This window comes from Melozone crissalis, unplaced genomic scaffold, assembly GCF_028551555.1.
Source record: "Melozone crissalis strain CALT ecotype California unplaced genomic scaffold, PUWL_Pcris_2 ptg000023l_1, whole genome shotgun sequence".
NCBI lineage: Eukaryota > Metazoa > Chordata > Aves > Passeriformes > Passerellidae > Melozone > Melozone crissalis.
In genome coordinates this window covers 11,678,432-11,703,916 of record NW_026535801.1, presented here as the reverse complement: position 1 = coordinate 11,703,916, position 25,485 = coordinate 11,678,432, and the positions used below count along the sequence as shown (strand labels likewise).

At 39.6% G+C, this 25,485-nt stretch overlaps 1 protein-coding gene across 4 annotated transcripts in view; it reads right to left on the bottom strand.

The window, feature by feature from the left end:
* MYO1B (myosin IB) overlaps positions 1-25,485 on the bottom strand; it is a 145,907-nt gene that overhangs the window by 33,012 nt on the left and 87,410 nt on the right. For 2 of the 4 annotated variants that reach the window (XM_054277599.1, XM_054277601.1), the window contains 11 exons: positions 24,980-25,048; positions 23,356-23,442; positions 22,961-23,047; positions 20,205-20,291; positions 17,047-17,121; positions 16,516-16,650; positions 15,575-15,681; positions 12,984-13,116; positions 11,323-11,475; positions 10,306-10,433; positions 5,312-7,753 (listed from right to left, as the gene is read on the bottom strand). In XM_054277599.1, the coding sequence (XP_054133574.1) occupies positions 7,630-7,753; positions 10,306-10,433; positions 11,323-11,475; positions 12,984-13,116; positions 15,575-15,681; positions 16,516-16,650; positions 17,047-17,121; positions 20,205-20,291; positions 22,961-23,047; positions 23,356-23,442; positions 24,980-25,048 (1,185 nt within the window). In that variant the 3' untranslated portion in view covers positions 5,312-7,629. Of the gene's footprint in view, positions 1-5,311; positions 7,754-10,305; positions 10,434-11,322; positions 11,476-12,983; positions 13,117-15,574; positions 15,682-16,515; positions 16,651-17,046; positions 17,122-20,204; positions 20,292-22,960; positions 23,048-23,355; positions 23,443-24,979; positions 25,049-25,485 lie in introns of those variants that run through there. The other 2 variants (XR_008483107.1, XM_054277600.1) reach the window with 2 other exon arrangements.

The window sequence follows — 25,485 nt, the reverse complement described above, 5'->3', positions numbered from 1 at the left end:
TAAGACGCGGGCGGGCCCGAGCCCGGTCCCCTGCGACGTCGCGGGTGAGGAGGGGCCGTGTTAGGGATTCTACGTCCCGCGGCTCCACACCGTCTCCAGATCTGGTGCCTTTAGTCTCGAGCCTCGGAGTTTCAGTTCCTTCCCCTCACGGGAGACGCCGAGCCGGAAGAGGAAGTAGGGTAGTCGAGCTTGCTTCGTCATCCGAGCCAGGGAGGCCGGTGACAACGCCACCTAGTGGCAGGAGGGCAGAAGTGCACGACATGCCGGGTCGGCTCGGCGGAGCCACAGCGCCATCTCGTGGCGAGACTGCAACAATGCAGCAATTTTTTCCAACAATATATAAAAAGAAAAGCACCTCGAAGAAAACAATGTTAACACAACAAAGGGATTATCCATCTGATCCACTGATCGTGAGACATTTTCTAAACAACACACAGGCAAAGCTAAAGGGAGATCCTTTGGTTTTGGTCAGAAACCCAGAAACAGGTCAAATAGAGGGTCCTTTCAGACTAATCACTTGGGGAAAGGGTTTTGCTTGTATCTCCACAGATCGAGGTCTGAAGTGGGTGTCAGCGCGGCACGTGAAACCATTCCGAACGCGAGAACACGAGAATGCTGATCCAAGAAGCAGAGAGACGAGTACTCAGACAGAAGTCGAGACTCGGGCTGCGAAAAACGACCCAGAAGAGAAATGAAAAGAAACTAAGGACTTTGGGGGGTTTTCACATAAAAGCAAAAAAAAAAAAAAAGGGGGTCTTTTGGTGCAAACAGAAGGGGGAGATGTGGGATCTCAGTCTCTCAGAACTGGGGTGCAGGGTGAACAAGACCCCCCCTGGGGGGCTCGGGAGTCCTGGAATGCTGCCAGAGATGTCTGGTGGCTGGACTTTGATCCCACATGGGAGATGACATCAGTATGAGGACGGGAGGTCCATGCAGCATTGGGGAAATTTCAATGCTATCGCCTGATTTGAACATGTTAAGAGAGGGAAGGCACAGAGAAAAAAGATCAATACAGCAATATGCAGCAGATTGCAATGATGAAATGTTTTCTTGGGACAAGAAAACGAGTATTGCTACAGCAATCTTCTCACCTCAGACAGCATCGGGGGTGGCCTTGACTCAGATCGACCGCATGGGTTGTTGGTTGAGCAAACATGCGCGGTCTGTGTCTGTCACATTGGATGACATGTTAAAAGACGTCAGTAGTGTGAGACAGGCGACTCTTCAAAATAGAGCAGCAATCGATTATCTATTGCTCGCTCATGGACATGGGTGTGAAGAGTTCGAAGGGATGTGCTGCATGAATCTCTCAGATCATTCAAAGTCAATTCATGAAAATATCAAAAATATAAAGGACAGCATAAATAAGCTTGGTGAGATCACAGGATCATGGATCGATCAATTGGCAGAATTCTTTGACATCTCTCCCATTTGGAGAGGAATCTTAAAAATAGGGTTTTATGTTTTAATAGTTCTCCTAGTCCTCATACTTGTTGTCCCATGCATATTTGCATGTTTAAAACATGCAATGAATCGGATGGCGAAAAAGATCTTTTTGGTGCAAACAGAAGGGGGAGATGTGGGATCTCAGTCTCTCAGAACTGGGGTGCAGGGTGAACAAGACCCCCCCTGGGGGGCTCGGGAGTCCTGGAATGCTGCCAGAAATGTCTGGTGGCTGGACTTTGATCCCACATGGGAGATGACATCAGTATGAGGACGGGAGGATTTCACTGGGGTGAATGGTGAAGGGACAAGTTAATTGGAGTGTGAGACACAGGGCTTAAGATTTCTGTACAGGGGGGTCTAGAGAAGTAAGATGGAGGAATTGGGGCGTGCCCTTCTCCTTCTTCTTCTTCCTCTAGACCTCCATCTTCTGTGGTGATGTTGGCACTCCGGGATTGGACCTTACTAGGGGAACACTGGTTAATAAGGGTAGAGGGTATTGGAGAAAAATGATAAATATTGTATACGTAACTCCGGGTATAAAGATAGGTGACCGCCCCAGGGGCTTTCAGTGTGTGCCCATGGCTGACTGCTGAGCAGAACTCTGTCAGGCCAAGAGAAAATCTTTTAGATAAGCAATTAATAAACACCAAGACCAAGAACAAATCTGAAGCTTCCTCTCGTCCTTTCGAACCCGGGGGCCCAAGGCCATCTTTGGGCTTTTCCCCAGACCATCTGAACAGCCCAGAAATCCCACAGTTGCTGTATCCTGGAGATACTTGCCTCCCTTTATCACTGCAGGGAACGTCAAAGGCAGGAGGGAACAGGGTGGGAGGAAATCAGAATGTGATGTGAGCCAGAGCAGGAAACATCATCCAGCATCTCAAAGACCACCCAGTATCAAGATACTGGTGGGGAAAGAATTCATAATGTGCAGAGAGGACATTGCCAGGCAGTAAAATTCCCCATTCACTGTGGAAAAACCCACCAGGCGCCACTTTCAGAGAAGAGCTTAAAGGCATTCGGTGTTTCAGAGGGTGAAGGTGAAAGTGGCCAGTGAAGTCCCAGGCTCCTCCATGACTCCCTGCAGATCCCCAGCACTTTGCCATGTTTCCAGAGAAGAACATTCCACGGCCACAAGAATATTTAGTTGTTTGGGTGTTCTTTTTACTTTTGGGTTTTTTAGGTTTTGGTGTTCTTTAAAATAATTGGATACCATAAACAGCAAAATGTGACACAGCAAAGATATCATTACCTTGGGCTGAGTGCAGGGAGCAGCCTTGGAAATCAGCTGAATTATTAAGAAACAAGATCCAGATTCTTTGAGGTTTCTTTTCATTCACATATAAAGCCTTTTTTGCCACATGCTTCATCATTTTGCCTGATTACTCCACAGCCAGATGTCAATGGTTTAAAGGTTTAGAATGAAGGAAAGAGCCAATCTGTTTTCTTAACAGTTTTAGGACTCAGTTTCATCAATTGCTTCTAAGCAAAGTTAATTTCATGGCCTCAGACTGTCCTCTCATTTTGAGTTAAAGTCTGAGTACTCAATCCATCCATGGGTGGAAGGGAACAGGAGCAGAACTGGTTGTAGCTGATAATGAGCTTAAGTAGATATCAGAATCCCAATTCTCTAAATAGCACTAGTTTACTGTAGACAAACACAGCCAAACATAAAATAGCGATGTGTTTACTTAAAACCAACAAAATAATAGGATTACTTTTTTCCTCTGCATTCCAGCTATTTTTTTTGAGACTGCCCAAAGCAAATCTGCCCCAACCTACATAAAAACACATTTCCACAATTACTGACAGCAACTGTAAATTCTCCACAATCCTCTCTTCACTCGGCTTCAGAAGCCCAGGGAAAGGGAGAGATCTGATGCTGCTGAGGGAGTGCTGTGGGCAGAGCCACCCTGTGAGACAGAACGTGGCAGTTCTGGCCATGTCTGTGCTCAAAGCAGCCACTGCTCACACCTACTGCCCAATACTTCAGCAGAAGCAAGTTTTGCTCTGCCAATTAACTTCTTTCTTTTTCCATGCACTAAACCTCCCTTTACCTTCAAGTCCATGAGGAAACACTCCAGTGAGTCAGAACATGGAAAGTCTCACTGTAAGTGGGACTGACACATCAATGGTGTTGTCCTTGAGGAGGATGCCACTGCCTCAATTAAGTCTCCTAAAACTCCTGAGCAGATCACACAACTGCAGACAGACAGGTCTGCAGTGCAAACCCCCAAATCCTGGGCTGGAATGGCTGCAAGATCACACTACATGGCACCAACCTTTAGCTACATTTCATCAGGAAGGTTGTGGGACAGTGACATACCAAAGCAGTATCCAGAAAATTTTGATCACTTTGAGGAGTTTTACAACAATTGGCAAACATTTTTCCCTCACACTTATTGTTTGTGTAAGCAAAAAAACACTACACTAAGGAGGGAAGTTAGACAGGAGGAGGGTCAGAACTCATTTGTTGGTCATACTAGAGATTCCCTCAAATTCACACTGCTCCACATTGGTGTAAGTTCTCGGCATCCCCAGACTCCTGTCCAGTTCTGTCTTTGAAACATTTGTTGGGAAGTGCCCAAAGCAACACAGGTGTGTGCATCTCCCGTCACCATCACACTCTACAGGGAAATCCTTTAAAAATAATCATGATCATTTCCTACAGAATATGGAAAATATGTTGTGTTCTTCAAGATTAAGGATCTAAAAGCTTAAGAATTAACAGTGACATTTACACAGAGTGAGGGAAAATTTTCTCCTTTCACATAAAAATTTTGAATTCAGTCTTCCTTTTCCCTCCCCAGAAACACATAGAAAAAGGCTTTCATTTTGCCAAAGGAAAGGAACACAAATTAAAACTGAATATGCTTTTCTTGATTTTACATTTTAGTTTCTTCCATAATTTGTGTGGTGAACAAAAATATTAAAAAACAATCAGGATAGAATTGTTAAGCAAAAAAGGAGAGGAAACAGATCACAAGACATAACACATGGAATATGATAGGTTTGAGGCACAAAACCATTTTTAAAAATCAGGTTTAACTGGCTATAATACTGTTCTCAGGCAATTGGTCTAAAACCTAATGTTAGAAAAGTTGATTTTGTAGAATTTTCAGCAAAAATTATGATGAGGAAAGGACTGAAAAATGTTACTGTGAATCACTGAGGCTGCCTCTTAAGGAATCACATACAAAATAAAAATTTCTTCTTTCTTCAAGTCACACACCAGTGTTGTGTATAATTAATCTAAAACCCAGTCACCTGCTCTTTTCACAGTAAGAAAGATACAGATATAGAGAAAATATAGGTCTAGGAACAGAATTTTATTTGATTCTAGAAAGCATCATGCATCAAATTTTTTTCTTAATGATCCTTTCCCAGCTTTGAGATGAAAGAATAGCAGTTACAAAGTAAAAGGATGCAAAAGTAAGGTTAGCACTATAGGAGGAATACTCTTCTCTTTACAACTCCACTTGACAGACAGTGATAAAAGAAAACAGAAGAAAGGGACAAAAAAAATAAAAGCTAGGTAGTTAAGTGACCTTGCATTTTTATTTTCAACATCTAAGATACTTAAATCTAAACATCAAGATACCATGGCTCTCTGAGCAATATCTAATAATCATGTTCAGCAAAACCTGCTCTGTACATTGAGAAGTATTCAAGAGTCAAAAGATAATTGTCACAAAGTACCAGCTAATGTGCAAGGTAGGAATTGTTGGAGTCCAGAAAAAGGAAGGAAACAAGAGAAACCAAGGTGAGGAGTTTGTCCCTCTTCCAGTCTTTTGCAGGTATGGCTATTATGACTTGCTGCAAAGGTCAATAAAATAGAAGGGTTGTGTACTGGAGCTGGCTGGGATGGGACAAAAATCATAATACTATCCTGTAATACCCTAGTTTCATGGGCCACACATCCAGATGTTCTTAATCCACACTCTCCCATTTCTTACCTGCAAGAAACTACAGAATTACATCAGATTGCAAATGTTTGTTTTCCTTAATTTTTTAAAATTAATTTTTATAATTTTCTTCATGCAGTTCTTACTGTAAGGTTTCCAAGAGAGTGAACAGTTTTACCAAATCTCCAATCTTCCCCAAGCAGAAATTCTAATACAGGATTTAGGAGTTTTAAATGCCACATTGTCATCATTATGTGCTGTCTTCTTAAGGCAATGGAATAATTCCTTTCAAGTACCATAATTTTGCATCACAAATCAATTCTAAAATCTCCTTTGCAAGCATCTGTAATTGCAATACATGTAAAATTATTTAAATTTTATTAAACTATTAACCTGGCTCATTTACTAGAAGGGTTTGAACTACAACTATGGGGAAGAGGCAGCTTTTTGTCAGTTTGGGAAATACATATTTTGATTATTCCCACCTTTCAAGGTCACATGCATGGACTTTTAACAGCAACATTGAAGCATCCTGTTAAAACAACTGCTTTGTACCCAAATCATAGGAAAACCATTTAATCCCAAAGCAGAGGGTGGTGTAACCCAAACCAGTTGTATTTTCCAGACTAATGACCATTAGCACTTGAACACCTATTGCAGTAAACTCTGTTTTAACTTTGAACTACCCAGAGGAGCCTTCATCACATCACCACCACAAGGGCTACATCACATCCCCACCAGGAGAGGAAGGAGACTCTGAACTTTTCTTTCTCTTTCTTTTATTTATGCTTGGACTTCCAGCACTGCACATCAGATAGCCAGGGTCTTAATCTGTCCTATATCAGACTGCAAAAATACAAGGCGCTTTCTCCACAGATCACAGAGTCACATCCCACAAACCCTTCACGTGAGCAGTTCCTTCCCTCTGGAAAAGCATCTCTCCTCTCAAGGATTTCAGCTAATGCTTCTGGCTTATAAAAGATTAAGTGCAATCAGTTACACTGAAGGTTTATAATGCGGCCCTTGATTGTATTTTCTGTGCACGCATTTACATCAGGCACACGAGTTATATAAAATAGTTTGGAGTACAAAAATATGGTTATAACATAGGAGTACCAAACAGCACAGAATTAGAACAGTTTTATTACCATAATACCAATTTATATACAGACCCCCAAATTAAGGATTTTTTTTTCTTTTTTTAATTCTAAGTATTTTTCCCAAATTGACAACTGTAGTGTACACTCTATAAACTGCAAATTAACAACACAGATCTATTTTAATCCCTACATTGTCTATGCAGTCTGCACCAATCCGCTCTCTTCCACACAAAAGTGTATTATAAATAATCTCACAAAATGTCACGTATGTTTTATTGCACATTGTACATGCCAATATTTAAAAGAAAGGCTCAAACCTTTCATTTGATAACTAACTGTTTAAATAACTAGCATTTACTTGTGTTATGAATACTATTGCATTCTTCAGGCTCTAATGCTAACTCATAATTTAAAAGGAGAATAGCAGAACAGAAAATATGCCTTGAACTTTATAGCTTTTGTGAAAAAAAGAAAAAGCTTCTTTAATTCTGCTGATCTCTACTTTATAAAGTCATTAAAAACATCTGACCTAATTAAAAATGCTGTTTCAAAATCTCTGCATGTTTAACTATAAAATTATGCATGTAGCTGCTTGTGCAATCATCTATTCCTTCTATTTTGCAGAATTAGATGTCTCTGTGCTGCACTGACCGGAAGGTTGAGTTACACAGGTCCTGGTGTGAGCTGCAGGAGTTGTTTTATCAGCCTCTGCTCTGCTGGTCTGCACAGGGGCAGGACATGAGGAGCCTGACAGACACCTGGACAACTTGGGATAAAAGGACACTGGGCACAAATGGCCACCCAGCATCCAGGCCATGTATAATTCCTGTTAAACAGATCTCTAGACTAAGGAATACGAGTAAGTTACCATTAATATGTGGGTTTATGATATGCTGCACTAAAATATGGCTGCTAAACAAAGAGAATGATTGGCTGTATGACAGATATGTGCCAGCTGGTAAAAATGCCTCACTGGATAAAAATCTGCGTTTTGAGGGTTAAAACTCTGGCATGAACAAAAAGATTTCAAAGTCGATCGATCAAATGTTTTGCCAAGGGTTTCTAAAGCTATTAGCCATCAACAGCTCCAGAAAAGGATAAAAATAGCAAAACCAAACCACTAAAATTGCACTATTACAAAGAAACAAGTCCATGAAAGGGAGAGTCACCAGCTGCAGTTAAGGGACAGCCACTTCGAGAAGCCGATTGTTTTTTCGCTTGCATGTTGGGATGTTGCCATTCTTCTGGCTGCCTTGTATGAACTTCACACACACTTTGTCTTGTTTGAACTGGACCAGGAACCTAAGAGAGGGAATGGTAAAAACTTTAGTTAAGTGTGGAGAAAAAAAAAAAAAAAAAGACACATGAGGAGCAGAAGCCTTTTCCTGTTGGTTCTAAGCATCACTCCAAAAGATGTCATTTTCAGCTCTGTATTAATAATCAAGAGTTGGGGAATAAATAAAAAAGTCATAGGTTATGGTATGGCTAGAATTTCCTTCAGGTTGTTGTTCCTTCCTTAATGATTGCTATTTGCCTATAACTGTGGACATTTTACAAGATAGTTTGCTATTCCTTTAGGAAAAAAAAGCAGTTTGAAACAGAATTTCTCTTGTACCAGAAATGCAGCAAAGACAATTTCCAACTACGTCACTGTTGGCCAAAGGGACCTCTCTGTTTTCATGGAAGCTCAACACTTCTGCAGCAACATTGGGAGTTCTCTTCTTGATTTATACTTAATTTATTACATCTGGTATTTCAGCAGCTCTCATATGTCTAATCCTTAGTCAGCCTTTATAGCCCCCTGCTCGGCAACTGGGAAAAGTCACTTCCTGCCCAGCAATCTCCAAATTTAGACATTTTCTACAGTTCAGGGCAAATTAATCTGGATTTGACTCTTCACTTTTTACTGGAAGGGAAATTTCACTGAATGTGGAGAATTATTTTTAAAAAAAAAAACACCACAAAAAACCAACATGCTCCTGTGGTGCCTCAAACCTCTCACGGATCTGGATAGTGAGATTGAAAGCAATAAGCAAGGCAGTGCTGCCTCTTGGCTCACATGCAGTGCTTGCTGACCTAAAAAGTCCTTTGTAATACAGCCGATTTTCCCTTTTAGCATCCTTAAAAAGTCCTCCAGCAGAGGCCAAAAACTTCAAAGAATTTGCTCTGCAGCCGGAAACCACAAATCAAGCTGACGGCAGAGCTCAGGGGAGGAAGTGGCCTCTGCTGAGCCGAGCTGCCCTTGGGTCCTGCTTTCCTGCTGCACAGCCCAGGCACTCAGAGCTTGCTCAGCACTGCATTTCTGGGGGGCAGCATTAAGAGCTGCACCCCAAAAATGTGCGCGGCTCCTACAGCCATTGTCTCGTCAGCAATGCTGCATTTCCCTACAGCCACTGTTCCGACATTATGCCTGTGAATGGTGTGTGTCTCCTCCTCAACAGAGCCCAGCATCAACAGCACTCTTACATCAGCTCTCTTCCCAAAAAGCAGAGCAGTCAAAATAAGGCCACATTTTCTCCTCAATCCCTAGTTGTGCTTGTGTCTAAACTCTAGCAGGGAGAAGACTCCTGCTTCACCACCAACACAGATGGGACTGTGAACAGCTTAAAATTATTTAGTCTGGATAAACTCAATAGCAGTACACACATGAGTGTTTTTAATCTGCAAGAGAAGAAACAAAAACCACATCCCAAAAAGCAAGACTCCCTGAAAGCAGGCTGTTTTCCAGACCTAAGGCAAGCAGGCTGTCCAGACTAGTGCAATGCATGCTTAAACTTAGCTTTAGTAGTTTATGCCTTTGTAGCCCCCCTTAAAGTAGAAACTTACTGGGGAGAGCCACACTCTTTTAGAGACTAAAAACCACATACTCTTGAGGAAATTAAATGACATCTGGTAACAGAACAAAGGAAAATGGCAGATTTTATTTTCAAGGAAAGAGCAAAATTAACCTTTTAATAAATCCTCAAATCTAAACAGATACAAACTGTACCCACTATCATTACTCTAGAACACACACAGCATGGTGCAGCCAGATAAAATGGTTCAGTTTTTGCCTACAGGAAATTTACTTCATCATTGTTCAAGGGCTCCAATTTTTCTTCTTTATTCAAAGTGAATAAATCCACCTAATCAACATTACTGAAAATAGGGCCACTTCACAGAACAAAATTGGCACATGGCAATGGTGGACTAAGTGGGAGACTCTTACTCAGCAAACTTTAGGAGCTCACACAAAATGCCATTATTCCATAGCTAAAAACACCACAAGGGCAGTCCTTTTTTAAGACCAAAATCTAAAACTGTCTCAATCAGAAATAAATATTATTTTGAGATGCAGACTTTTCATTAAACAAAGCTTTTTTACAACCAAAACCCTCCAACAACAGGTTGTTACAGCTTCACAAGAGAGACAGAGCCTTCATAAACCTACATTGGATTGGGGACAGGCTTTGTATTCTTTTTGGGTTGTTTTCAGAAGAACTTGGCACCTAGTGTCCACTCTAATCTATAAATATCTCACAGTAATCTGTGAACTTTTCAGTCACATGCAAAATTGTTCTCTCAAATGTAGTAACTCTTGATTATTTCTACAGCAGCAATTGTGCTTCACAGCCCTGTTTGAAACTACTTTAACAAAAGCCCATTTTCTGTAATGACTTTCAGGGACGTAAAAGCCAAAATGAATACTATAAAAGAGCACACACTGAAAACTGGATCCTTCTTTACAAGTATTCTTGTAAAGAGAAAAGAAGTATTAGCTACACAACAGTGTTTTGTTATTCTGACACCAGATACTTGACTTTTTAGCATGCTGCACTGAAGCAAATGTACTCTTAAGCAAACAAGAAACATACTCATCAGATATCTCAATGTTGAGCTTCTGTTTGGTTTGGCTGAGGGTAGTGCGGTAAAGTTTAGTGGCCATTTCAATAAGGTGATCGCTGCTGAGCAGGAAATCTCCTTTGCTGGCAGCTTCTGAACCCTGAAACAGGAAGGAAAACAGTTAGGACTACCAAAACCTTGAGTGTGGTTAAATGGCAGCTAAGCAGGAGGGTTTACAAGGAGTCTTCTCTTCCCAGTTTAAGGAAACATCAATCTTTTGTCTTGTAAATTAAATAGGGATTGCAGTGCAGTGTATAGGATCAAAATACCATTTTCACCCAAATAATCTACAAATCAGGTGAGAAAAGTGAAAAAAAATCCCTTCTGGCCCTAAAGGAGGGTCATCTTCATTTTCCTACAAAAGTGTAGTGTTTCTGTATCCCTTGTCTGGATACACCACAGCAAGCTTCCAATACTTGTGGAAAGGAACAAAAGCAAATTACCAACACCAGGATTAGGATGATGGCAGTGAGTATAAAAGACACTGTATATAACAGTCTTCAGATTCATTTAGGCCAGAATACAGATGCCAGCTTAATGATTTTAGCAGAGCAGTGGTTACAGTGAAGTGAGGCAAATATAGCACTGAGCTAAGCTCTTTAGAACTGAGTAACAAATTAATTGTGTCTCAATGTAGACTTCTTGGCATCCCATAAAGGAGAGAGAAATATTCTACCAGTATATGTAAGGAAAGCACTGGCACAAGGCACCTGAACCATATTACAAGTGGAAAACTCTGATCCTGAAGAGACTGCAGTGAAAAAAGAAGTCTGATTTTCACAGTTAAATGATCATTCATAATGTAATAAACTGTTCTCATTTGGCTTCAGTAGCTTTAAATCAAAGATTTTTTCAGCTATGGCAAAGTTCAGTAAATTTCTAAGCCTACAAGCTAAACCCCTCTGGTTTAATGCTACAAGATAATTAACAAACAGGTTTCACATCACTGCACACAAAACATATTATTTTGTGATGGAGTGGTAACCAACCTCCTTGAGGTGCACTGCAAAGAATCCATCATTTTGGGAGCTCATGGACACTTTGGTAACATCTCCCAGTGGAACCTCTGACTTGATAGTCCCAGATTTTTGATCCGCGAGCAGAACGTTGTTTTTGGTTAATAAGAAAATCCTGGATGCAGCCTGTGAAAATGCAAAAATGCAGATCATTGTCCACGTGAGGAGAGAGCTGGTTTTCATTGAGCACCTACTAAGACTCCAAGGAGTTCACAGTGTTAAAAAGTTTGGCCCACATTAGCAAATGTGAACATTTGATGTTCAGTAAAAGCTGCAGATCAGTTAAAATCAGGTCAGATTTATTTATGTGTCTAATTATAGACTGAGAAGCTTAGCTCATTTTGGCACATATGCTTAGGTATAAACAGTTCCTTTAATTACTGGCTTACAGCTGTAAAATTCAGAAAGTCAAACTCTGAAACTATGCAAATCAGGATAACCTCATTTCTCATGCTCTTTAAATCTCCAGGAAAATCATCACACACTAAGTCTCTCTATTGAGCATTATTCACCAAAACTATGATGCAGAGCAACACAAATCACGTAAGTACTTTTCAGAGTTATGTTCTCCTCCCTTTATCTCTTGGAATTACCCTTTAGGAGGATAAGCATATCTATTTTCAAAAGACAAATATTTTTAAAGCATGAAATGTGTGTTCTTAAATTTGTCTTAGAAAATAGTAAGAAAGAGAAATGAGAACTTAATCCACATACACATTTTTCTCCTGTAAACTTTTAAAGAATAAAATCTTTATTAAAATTAAAAAGGAGTTGCCTTAAACACATAGAAACATAGCTCTTTTTTTTTTTTTTTTAATCTTGAGAGCTGTAGCCTATGGAAATACAGGAAAGACATTGTCTTCATTTAATTAGTTTCTTCTAAACCAGAAAATTAACTTGGCATCAACAATGGGCAACCTAATTTCACTCCTAGAAATGCATACATGACATCTACATCTGAGAAGTTGACATCTACTGCTTCTAATATTCAGACAGATACGGTGAAAGCAATTAAGTTTACTAAAGCAGAATAATACTTCCTGTTTTAATAAGTATAATTTAAATGCAAAATGTGTTCTATGTTGGCAGAATAAAAAGGTACCCCTCATATTTAACAGCTTTATTCAAATGATACAAGAAACTTACCTCTTCCTTCCAAAGAGCGTTGGAAGGCAGGTAAAGCTAGCAGAGTATGCCACTCATAATTTTAAAAGATAATAAAATTCGGTAATCAGAGCTTAACTGACAATGTGGACTTTGAAAAATTCAGTTTTCTAAATACTTGAGTAAGATACTCTCCAAATGTTTATTTTCTTTAATTGGCAAATAGAAGATCTTAGCCGAGTACAGAGATTACATTTAGTTGTGACACAATACAGTCTGTTACCAGCTGATGAGATACCTTTTTTGTTTGGAAAAGTCACTGGAAACCACAAAACAAGATTTTAGTAATCATTATGTAAATTGAAAAGAGGTGTTTAAAATCACCAAGTTACATAAAACCAACATTTCCAGTCTTGCCCTTAAAAATATGCATTATTTAAAAAATCCTCAGACTATTACGAGTCTTGCTTTCAATGTATTTGTACCAAAACTGATCTGCCCTTCTGGATAAATCAAATGCATGTGATTACCTTTCCATTGGCTCTATTGATCTTATTGACAACTTCTGCAATAATGATCTTTTCATCCACGGCATCTTTGAGCTTTTTGTACTTGGGGTTCTCGCTGATCTCCAGGTAAGCCCCTTGGAACGGCTGCCCCACACTGCAATGGAAACACGAGTTAAACTCAAACCCCAGGCAAGAAGCAAACCTGACACCAGCACAGGCTTTGTGAGGAGATGCACCAAATATCATTTTCAGTGATGGTGAATGAAGAGAAAGTTATCACCAAAATGGGCCCCAATTGCTTTGGATATCAGACACATGAACATCCTTACATGGGCAGTCAACTGTAATTTGAAATCACCCAGTGAGAGCCTCTGTGAAAGCAGAAAATAAAACCCCAGTAGGAGTGAGACACTATTGATGCTGACAGGCAGGACTTCAGCGACAGACATGAACGTGCCTTCAAGATCTGCTGTTGTTTGTGACACATGCAGCAGCTCCTGGCTGATCTGCTGCTCTTGCAAACTCCCCCATCTTTACACACCTCAGGGTGTTAAAATAAGGGCTTCTCTACAGACCAAGAACTGATGAATTGTCACTGCTTGCTTTGTTTGCAAATCACTTTAAAAATGGTGATTTAACCTCAGTCAAAGCATTAATGGAAAGCTTTGCCAAGACTGGAGCCCAGGAGAAACCAGTGCATTATGTGGAACACCACTGCCTTTGCCATTGCATCTCTGGCACACAGAGAGATGGGAAAGAAGAGGAAGGATGCTGGAATTTTAGTACCCACAAGTCCCTCTTTCTCCTTAAATAATTATACTGCAGACAGAAAATTAGCCACATCCTATGAACCATTATCATACTAATTAATCAGAAAATTTATACAGTAATTTTCTCTACCCTTAGGCCGATTTAAAAAAAAAAAAAACAACAAAACAACAGTAGGAGCTAATCAGCTCTGAATACCAGACAAAAAGAGATGAAAATGTTTCTAAATGAATGCAGGGCAGGGAAAGCATTCCAACTTTCCACCACGTTGGAGCTTTGGGGTTTTTTGGTTTTTATTAATTAGCAGTATGAAACCATAGTCAGCAAAACAGTAGATTCCATGTGGACTTCATCCCTGACCAAATGATGACAAGTCATAGCTAAAACTAAAATGAATCAACAGTTCCCTTATCACATATACCACTTAAAATTGTCTTGGATAAAAATGACTCTCATATATGTACATATATAAATATATATAGATATAAATTTTTAAAAAGTATCTGTCTGTGTGTGTGTGTGTGTGTATTTTGCTGTAGGTTATTTCATTGTTCAGCCTTGGTGTAAAAGGAACCAAACCAGGGGTATAAATAGAATTCCTTCCCTTCCAAGGAGCTCTATGCTGAGCAGATGCATACTGACTAAAACCTAAGAAAAGCTGCTTGCTCATAGGAAAGTCCAGAGGCACCATCTTTCTCTTTTCCCAGCAGCATAAAAAGACATCCCAAAGCAAATAATGAATAAACCACAAGCTAGCATATATAGCCATTAAATAAGTGATCTACTGAAGAGGAAAAAAAGAGAAATGTACACTGAGCCCATTACAGGAAAACAGGAAATGTCTCAATAAAAAAATGACACAAAACCAAGGAAACACACAAACAAGCAGAGCTTGTCCATGCATGGAACTGTTCCCATAAACTCTTGCAGATTCCTGTTCCTCCCTCTGCTGAACCTTGCTTCTCATTCTATTTGTTCCTGCTCAGCTCAAACTACAGCTTCTAAGAGAAAACTCTCTCGAGATGGACAAGATGGTTGTTTTCAACAAAAAACACAATTTACAAGCTTGTATTCACTCAAAAAGTATAAGCCAACTTATATCAAGGACATCATATCTCTCTTTGCCAGTTTTACTGCATACCAAAAGAAGTGTATTCCTTAAATAAAATTATACTACTGCGCTTTCTTGAATAATGGTGGCTCTATAGATAGCAATGACAAGAATATGTCAGGTTTAAAGAACTCCATCTGAGAATCCAAAATACTTATTTGCAGAGATTTCACATTATTAAAAGAAAAAAAAAAAGGAGAAAAAATATTCTAGAATGGAAATAGAAATTTCTTTTAAGTATCTTTGCAAAAAGATATGTACCAGTGTATCTAACTATTAAATTACTTTAAGTTTCAACACAGGAGAGCTCCCCAGCACAGCTCACCTGGGAGTGAGTGACATTGTCACCTAGAGCCTTCCAGCTCACTCTACCTTTATTGTTGCAGAAAACAGCCTGAGGGGAATGAGGGGAAAGGGTGAAAGTTGTTCCCACCTGCAAGTTCCCCAAATTTGTAAGGCACAAGTGGGTCAAGGAGAGTTAGAACAACAAACCACAAGGGATTTTGGATTGAAGTTCTTGCTATCACAGGACTGGTGGCTGAAGCAACATCTAAGTTTGCTTCTAACTGAGGTCAATTTTCAGGATGGTAAAGGCAAATGATGGAGGGATGCTGTCAAGCAAGGAAAATGCACTTTCCTGCTTAAGATGAAAAGCAAAATCCTGCTTATTTCCCAAATCTGTGTAAGGATATTGAATTTCTGGTACATTAAAAGCAGCAGAATCAGTCATTACCTGGCTGGATATAAAGCCTTCTTGTCCTTGAAAAGTTCACTTGCTTCCAGTTTTTCTTCATATATAAGCTTTTGCTGATCTGTGAACTGATCTCTGTACTTTTTACACTACAAAACAGGATATATTAAACAAACCATAAAATTATCTTTCCCAATCTCACAGCACCACAGCCTAATGTTTGCTCATTGCTCAAGATGCACATTCTTTGTATGCTTCTGAAGTGATTCAGCTCCATCCTACGTGCCACTGATAACAAACAGGGGAGGTGTTTATCTCCTCACCCATTCTAGATGCTTTTGAATTACATCAGAAACAATATATAAAACATCTCCTGTAAGTATGAACATGAGCCTAATCTATGAGACTCATTCATCGGAAGAGTGCGCTAAAAACGTTCACAAAAATATGCATACAGTTCCATAATTTTGGAAGTTTACGTAGGCAGAGGAAGAAAAAGACACAGCTGACAGGGTGAGTTTTGCAGGCTCAGAAAGAAAAACTGTTCCTTGACAATTCACAGAAAACACAGCCCACAAGATCAGTAAAACATCCCATCAGCACTCGCACAGATTCTCGCCGTTCTCTCCGTCCAAAGATCCAAAACAAATTTCAGCTAACCACAGCTCATAAGTAAAAAATTCCACCCAGCACTTCCAACGTTGGTCTAAGTCCTGGCCATGGACACAAGTATTACAAGCTATTAATTAACAGGCTGATGGCAGGAAGCAAACTTCTCTGCCTAGCCCCAGAAAGGAGTAGCCAGGATAGTTATATCCCTTACAGGCCAAGGCAATGATCAAAAAACCTACTCCTTCCAAAGAAATAAAATTATCCTGGCTGGAATCGAAGGAAACACATCCTAAAAATAGACCCTTTGTGAACAATACTATTGAAAATCATGGGAAGAAGTTCTGCACAGCCTGGACCAGAGTGTGTCCTACCCTCCACAAATGGAAAATCCTCTTTAGCTCCTTGTGAGTTGATTCCAAGAAAAGGTAAGGCCTCGCTGGCCAGTTTTTATCTATTGGTGATAAAGAAGGCATCTTATTCTTCATTTCCAAGAAGTATTTTTGCATCTGTGATAAAATTGAAGCAAGATGTTTTGTTAACGTTAGAATATCAGAGTTATTGAAGTTCGCAAGGAAAAGCAGATGCTCTGTGATTAAAAAGCACAGTTACCAAACTGCAACTCTCAGCTCTCATAAACCACAATATGGATTTTTAAAGGCAGGTATATTGAGAAATGCACATTTAGGTATCACAGAAGAGTGGCAAATACTTAGTATCATTCTTATATCTCCAAACATTATCACTATCCTTTCTCTACAATATCAGAATATTAATTTGTCTCTTTTCTATGTGCTTGGACATTTCCTTACAAAGACTATCATAACACAACAGCTACATTTGATAGAAAATAAAAACTTAAAACACAGGAAATGCACATGTACTTTTTACAGATATATACATACAATTCTCTGAAGGGTAAATTCATAAATTTTTCTTCCAGCATTGGCTCTGAAGAATTTCCTGTATTCTCTACGGACCTGGAAAGTTAAACAAACTCTCAAAATGAATATAAAGAATGCATTTGTTTGCACAGGTACTTTTTTAACAAGCTCTGTGGTAGAAAACATTAAAACAAGCACAAAAACATGCAAAGGGTTCCCTGAAATGGGAACACCACCTGGTTACACTTAAATTATGTGAAGCAGACCATGGGCCACGATGTCTGAAAGATACCTCGGCTGACCCGAGTGCAATTATTTGCAAACTTATCAAGGAATTTGAAATGCTTCCCTCCAAAAAGGCAAATTATTTAAATATTGTCAAATTCACAGCATGAATCTATTTTCAATAGGCTTTTGCATAAAGCTGGACCGGAAAAGTGAGGCATCACCAGTGATGATACCATTTGCTTGTGTCTGAAGTGACACTTATTTGATGTTAATTACAGAGTTAACTGGTGAATTTTTCAGATTTTTCTCCTTTAAAGTTCTTAATACACAGACTTTGCTATAATAAAAAGGGTTGGGTTTTATTTTCAGAGCAGACTTGTGCATGAGAAAATTCTTTTCACACACAAGCAGTCTTCATTCCAAAAGAAAAATAAGATTTTGGTGCTTGGTAAGAGCAGAGAATCAACACAAAGGTTGCTTAATGTCAGCAAGCTTGATATTTACTGCCAAAATTTATTTGAAAACAATAAAATTAAACAAAAAAATCAAAAAATTAATCATCATAATTTTTGCAGGTGATATTAATTTTTAATACATATATGGAAGTGCAAATTTTAGAGTACTTGTTTTGCCTTTTGTATTTCTATCAGTGATAATTAGCATAGACCAAAATTCAGAAAGGGCAATTAGGGAGAACCCAACTGGTTTGTAGTTTTATGTGACACCCAGCTCACCTCAAGTCAGCTGAAACATCCCTCAAATTTCTTTGCAAACTCTGGCACAGTCTGCAACACACCTGTTATGGGTTTTGGGCAAAACCCAGGGAAAACATCGTGGCTTTGCATCATTTACCCCAGAGCAAAATTTAGTGGTTTTAGCGAACTCACTAAGTGTTGCTGGCTTCTCTGTAACCAGAATATAAAGGAAAACCCATAGCATAAAATCCCCTTCAATTTACAGAAAAAAAATTTACCCCTTTCTGCCTCACAATAATTCATGCATTTTAAGATAAACCAGCATTCAGAAAGCAAGAATCTGTCACCATTTGTGGACAAATACACCCACAGGTAAACAGATTTTGCTTAATTACACATTAAGATGTACCAACAAAACTGGCAGCATTCAGCTATCATCATTCCATGCAAATTCCATTCAGTGCACATTTTTTTCCTCAACACTTGATGAGAAAAAAAATATCAGAGTTCTTATTCACTCTTTTTCTGCAAGGCTTAGTGCTCTATAGAGTACATCCTTTTTTAATTATTCAGGGATGGTAATTAACACACTCAAAGCCACTCCAACCACAATCACCCCAAATCTCACCATAGATTCTCCTTAATGATCTTGCTTTATATTATTCTTTGCGAGCTGCAAGGTGTGCAAATGAATTTGGAAGAAAGGGACTAATAGACACCCACGCATCCTATTGGTGCTGCAGGGAAGCTGCAAAGCAAGCACTGAGAAATGCAAGCTGCTCCAGAAAAGCCTAAATCTGGAAAGTACCACAAATGCTATTAAAATCTACTTGGCATACAATTTAAAAAAAATCCTCACAACTTTTTGGTTTAATCTTCATTGTTTTTATCAACTTTAATTCTTCAGCCTCGCATGTCATGGGTGAAAACACTTTGCCTTCAAACTACCTGTGGTAACAGTGATATACTGGAATGACAGACTACAGTCTTATTCAGAAAAATCTGTGTATTTCAGGTGAGATGGAAATTGGAAACGTAGCTTACACTGTTTAACAAACTCACTGAAAACCACAGACTGCAGAAATGTATTCCTGCTGTAATGTGCCTTAAAGGTTTTGGAGTCATCAGCTTGCATTTAAATTCTGCTGTTTGATATAAAATGGTCTCTGAGTTCTCAGGAGGGACATATCCTTGTTTTAAAATCATAAAAACAGACCTACTTTGGCAGTAGTACCTACAGTGTGATTCTGATCTGCAGAATGACTTCTTAAAATGGCTCCTTTGTATTTTCCAGCTCTGGCTTCCATGTATGTATTGTAATGGATTTTTCTTTTCATTTATAAATGAACATGTATTATATATAATTATATGTTTTCTAACTATTTTTCCCATTTCATCACTGTCAGGGTAAGTACAAGAATATGAGACCCGAACTTTGCATTGTCAAGTGAATTGTTCCTTTCATACCCCTGCAGTCTACAATATCCCTGTTAGCAGAAGTCACTCCCAGCCAAACCAAACAGATTCAGATTTCTGCAGTTCTCCAGGACTGCATCTGTAAAACTGTGTTACATAAATCATTTGGGCACGGACCTGAAACATCTGAAGATGCCATTTTCATAGTCTATTTACAGAGCAGAACTACATTTTTCCAGATTACAGATGTGTTTTCTTTTGCCAACCAGTCCTTGAAAGCAAGGGACGGAAAACAAAACACTTTTGTGCATCTCAATTTTTCTAGGAATCCATGGCTGTCACAAGCCACAGGTAATGCAATGCCAGGCCCCAAAAAGGCTGCTGGATGCAACAGGACATGACCACTGGCTTTACACCCTGCCCTCCTCAACACTGGGATCAGGGGTCTACTGTGAGCAGCAGTGAGAGTCAGACACTTCCACCCCACTTCCCATTCTAACAAGCAGAGGTCACAACAAGAAAATACATCCTTGTAATCTTTCCAGATAGGACCTTTGCCAAGGTAGGTCAGTTTTTAAAGTCAACAACTGTAATAGAGTCCCTTTTATCTGACTTTTGTCTTCCTGTGACTGCTGACAAAAATCCCCCAATGCCTCAATGTTGCTGTGAGGCAATTTCATTTACGACATTTTCAGCCAAGTCCATGACAAAGTTAAACAATGTGTAAAAAAAACCACCCCTCCTAGTGAGCCCACACAACTGCTTGTTTATTGATTGTTAGTAAGGTGTGCCACGCTCCATTGAGTTGACATTGACAGAGGGGAGTGTTGGAGAAAGTACCTTCAGTCCAAGCCAGTAAGCCCAAATGACTGCCACAGCATGCTTACGCCTAGCCTCCTCCTTCAAGCGCTTCAGCTCCCTCCGAGCCTAAAAGGTTCAGAGAGTGAACAAGAGACACAGCCCGGAGCAGACAGCGCCAACGCCGCTCCCACACCCGGCAGGGAAGGGATGGATGGAGGAGCAGCGCTCGGCCTCGGGCGCCCAACGCGCCGCGCGAGCCGTGCGGAGCCACGGAGAGGCTCCAAAAGCCTCCGCTGCTGCTGACGCGGCATGCACAGGTGGGAATTTGTTATTCAGCCCTGTTATTCACTGTCAGCCCTTCCAACTCCTGCTCTGCTGTGCACACCTCCCAGGAGTTGATTCTGATGGGAGGGCTTGGCCTGCAGTTTCACGATCAAAGTGATGCACGTGAAAATCAAGACTTACTAAAATATCACTATCTAGTCACTTCTTCCACTGGCAAGTGCCTGGGCAGGACAGAATCAGCTCTGAAACTATGTGTCATGGTGACTTTCCAGCATTGTAATGAGGGCTTTTATCCTGCAGGTTATTTTTTATTTTGATCTTTATGTATTAAAAAAAAATAAATCATCTCCAGCCATGTTAAAATCTCCATGTTAAAATGATGTCTGTCTGTGGAATTAGGGGTAAAGCCATCAAACCTAGTGCATTCCTCATGTACAAAGAGATAGGCACCTTCCTACCTTTCATCAATCATTCCATTTTAGGAAAGCAATTTGAGGCATGTGTGGGCAACTTAACAGAATGTCGCATTTTAGGAGATACCGGCACATTTTTTGTTCAGTTATCTGATGAAAACACTCAAGGAAGAGTTCCAGTATTACAGGCTCAGTCAGAGCAGCTCTAGCCCTGTATCTGCACTTGTCAAGCTGTAAGTTATCAGACCTGTGCAGCAGCAGTTCCAGCCTGTGCCAGTAATGCTCTTCTGGAGCAGCTGGAAAGGTTAATGTGCAGTAGATGTAGACTCAGAGATTATGTTTTCACTCATCTGCTTGGCAGAAAAGCTCCTACTGCACAGCAGTGTAAAAGCAAGAGCTATGCAAAGCTAAGTATTTGTCTGCCTTGTGAAAAGGAAGGAAACTGAGTACTCGAGGCTCACTCTTGTTTCATTTTTGTTTGTTTGTGGGTTTTTTTGGGTAAAGCAAGAGACTTCTGATGATAACTTTAAAAATTTTTGTTCTCAATATTCCCCCAGTTAAAGATAAAAGATCACATCAATAAAAAGTTGTCTTTCTTATCAGAGACTGTAATTATTTTTCTAATCTTAATTCAATTTAGATTATTATCTTTATATTCATATATATTATTATATTTAGATTATTTATAGTTAAGGAATAAGGACCCAATTATTCACTAAATTCCTGTGAGCCAGTTGATAAAAATAACTATTAAAGTATGTTTAAAATTATCCAAATCTACTAAACATTTAAATGAAGAGCTTTAACATGGTTAACAGTATTGCACCCACTGGATGTATCTTTTAATTCAAAGGACTATCTTAAAACTATGAAAACAAATATCTCTTCTGCAGTACTGAGCGATATTTTGGTGAAAGGAACTCTGGTTAAAAACAAAATAAATTCTCAATGTATTCTGCTTAATCAAATGTAGAGGAAACTGTGTGTCTGTCAAATTATACCATTACCTAAATATCAAGCTAGAGCTGAAAACTTCCAAAGACTCCCTAGTACTAAGGAAGTTCTGTGCATGTTTGTTTGGATTCCCAGGGCTGCCATTTTGCTGGAAGTCTAATAGATTTCTACCAAAATAGCAAAGGTCAAACACAGCATTATACTCCAGATGTAATTTGAGCATATTTCTCCATCCAGTTGGCAAGGTGTTCTAACAACACACCCACAACCATAAATAACAACTGAAAAATGTTTTAAATCTAATGTATTTATGGTTTTCAACTAAATTAGGAATTTATTAATTGAAACCAATATATTTCTGACCTCTAGTGAACAGCATTTCAAATGTTCACATAACCCGCAACTACAGGCTGGGGATTAGCAAGAATCTTTCAGTGGGACTTTGCTTCTGAAAACAAACAGCTGATGCTGAAATTCCTGGGATTTTTCTAGAGCTGTAAGTTTAGAATTGCAAACTAACATCATTTTCTGCTAAAAGATCAGCTCATAAAATTTTGCTTTACTTGTGCTCATTGATTTTTTTTTTTTACTGGTTCAAATCACAGCCAGAAAATCAATTAAACCAATCACAAGTAGAATTTAATGAAACTTAATGTTGGTTTGAACTTGTAGATGAAGACTGCCCAGGGTACACATTATAATAAGTGGTGAAAATCTCAATTGGATCACTAACACAGTGTCACTGAAAGCACTTGTTGGGGGCATGGGGAGGAACACAGCAAAAAAACCCCCAACCTTCTCTCCTCCCCACAAATCACACTTTGCATATTTACATGTAGTTAAATGCATTTCCTAATTTCAGATTACTGCAGTCCAGTCATTTTTAATCTAGTCTAATGGCTTGTTAGTGCAAACCTGTACTTGGTTGCCATGCAAAGTATTTCCTACTCTACAAAAAACTGGCATACACAATGCTATCAGATTTATTAGGTGTGGCATGAATGGAGATGGAAGGAATCGATGATCATGCTCTATTATTTAAGAGTGAATTGTATTAGTCATTAATTCTCACTATGAAATAGTGATTAAATGCTGATGTTGTTGAGCAATGAAGGGGGGACATGTGATATGTGCATGAAGTACCTTATATCCAAGCCAGAAAGCCCAAATAACAGCAATAGCATGTTTATTTCTAGCCTCGTCTTTCAGTCGTCTCAGTTCCCTTCGCGCCTGTGATGCATTTGGAAAGGGGATATAGAAAAGCTTAGGAAAGAAAAGGTTACTGCAAGTTCCCATTGGTGCAAGAAAGAAAGCAAGTACCCAGTCACCACAAACAGCAAAAATTAAAGCGTGTCCCAGCTTCCCAGACTGCACCAGCTATGACATGTTAGCAGCAAAGAGAAACCAAAAAAAAACCAGTTTAAGCAGTCAAAGCAGTTTAAGGCACCAACAGTATTCCCAGATAACTATCCTGAGGGATATCCTTCTTCATTCCACATGGGGACACACAGCTGCACAGTTTTTAGCCATTTTCTTACCTGGGTACCATGCCAGTAAGCAGCAATTACTGTGGCAGCCTCATTACAACGCTTCAGATGCTTCAGCTCCCGAAGTTGTTTCCGAGCCTGCAAACAATTTAAAATGTTCTTTTTGACTAACTAGCTTTTAATATTTTTTAAGTAGGGCACTGCAACTTGTAAATCTAGGCAAAACCAAACAAACATTGCCTCCAAATCCCCAAGCAAATACATTCATAAATGCTGCCCAGCCTCAAATTTGCTGCTCCAGGGAGGATTCTGTGCTGCAAGGCTGGGACTGGCAGGTTGGGGGATCTTAGTTCACTGCTCAGTTCTCTCCCAATTTGCTGCATTACCTGGGATATCTATATGTCTGTTTGCAAATGGCAACAATGTTTTTTCTCCATACAGTAAATGTCTGATTCATTTAGAGTGCAATAAAGAATAAATCCTAAGTAAATTGCCTAGCTTTAGGTCACACTAAAGGCTGCTGTCTTATAGCCTGAATACCAGGCTTTCATGCACAATGCTCCTGCAAAACAGCTTGTTCTCCAATGGCAAACAGAAAACCATAACTCGAGATGATGCTTTTAACCAAGTTTTCTTCAAATAATGCTCATGGGAAAAGACAGCACATCAATAGTTACACTGAAAGGATATTTTTAACTCATTTAAACAAAATCTTAAGGACAAAGTAAAAATCCAAAAAACAGCAAAATCAAATCACGTTACCTTATTGCTGGCAAACTTTAAATCCTTCTGGGCAGGAGACACTATTTACACCAATAGCTACTAACTGCAGCCCCTTCCTCCCCTGATGGCAGAAAGGGAACTGACTCCAGAACTAAAGGCAGTTCTCTCTTCCTAACTAGAGGGGAAAGTCACCTTTAGCAGGGTGAAGAAAGGCTATTAAGAAAATAGAGGAGCCCAGGGTTGCCTTTTCTGAAGATGGACAGCAGTAGTTGCTTTGAGCATCATGGCTGCTTTCATGTGAGCTGTTAATCTCATTTTTACCTCCTATTAAAGCATCATTCCTTAAATATCTACTAGGATGCATGATTATCCCTTCACAAACCTCTCAGGGAAGAAGTTGTGGCAAACTCAGGCAGAGTACAAGCCCACAGCTTCTCAACACAAGTACACTTTCACTCCTCCACTTAGCAGACAGAGGAGAATTGATGATTTAGCCCAAGTAACAAATTGCCCAGGCAACCCAAACTCTTTATTTAAATCCTGCTTTCAATTTGCTTCATCCTTTGAGAATCCTATTAAGCACAAAATAACTGCCAACCACAACTTGTTTCTTCCAAGTCAGTCCAGCACTACAGTTCTCCTAAGGCCAGTGGCAGAGCCCCAGAGCATCCTTCTCTGGAGCTGCTGGCCTTCTCAATTCCTCGGCAGAAGATGCCTCAAGGATAACCCAGTGGTTTAGTGTGGTCCCCCCTTGCACTGTTTGCAGGGATTTATAGCCCAGGCATCCTGAACTCACCTCTTCTATAGCCAACACGAGTGTTCAACAATGGCACAGCCACAGCTCCAAGGAGAGAAGGTGTGACAGGCAGGAGGCTCAGTGCACTTGGAAAGTGTTTTCTGACCTGCTTCTTACCTCTCCAAACAGGGACAGCTGCAGTAACAGGAAACTCACCTTCCACCCTCTGATGTACGACTGTACTGTGATAGTTGAACTCTTTATCTTCTGGTATTTTTTTTGTTGCTGTGTTGGAAATAAGTAGGTGATGTTTAGAACAGAATATTATGTCTGTTAAACACTGCATAATAAACCTTTCATCACTAACATTTGACAATATGCTTGAGGAGACAAGCACTAAATGTAAAAAGTGAACAATTTCTGAGTGAGCAGATCAGAGTGTAGATTCTGTGTTCAACTCGAGGGGAAACAAAGCACATCAACAATGCTGCATGGACAATGCCACTCTGTTTACAGAGACACTAAGTTCATGGTCAGCAGCACAACTGCACATTAAATGCTAACAGTAAGAGCTTTATTTGTCTTTCCCACCACCAGAGTAGCACACAAACTGTCACACATACTCAGGTTTGTAGGCTAAGCTTTTTACCACCTTTTCTTAAGACATGTGCTGTTCCTATTACCACGGTGCCTTTGTTATGGCTAATGATAACTTAGGAAGA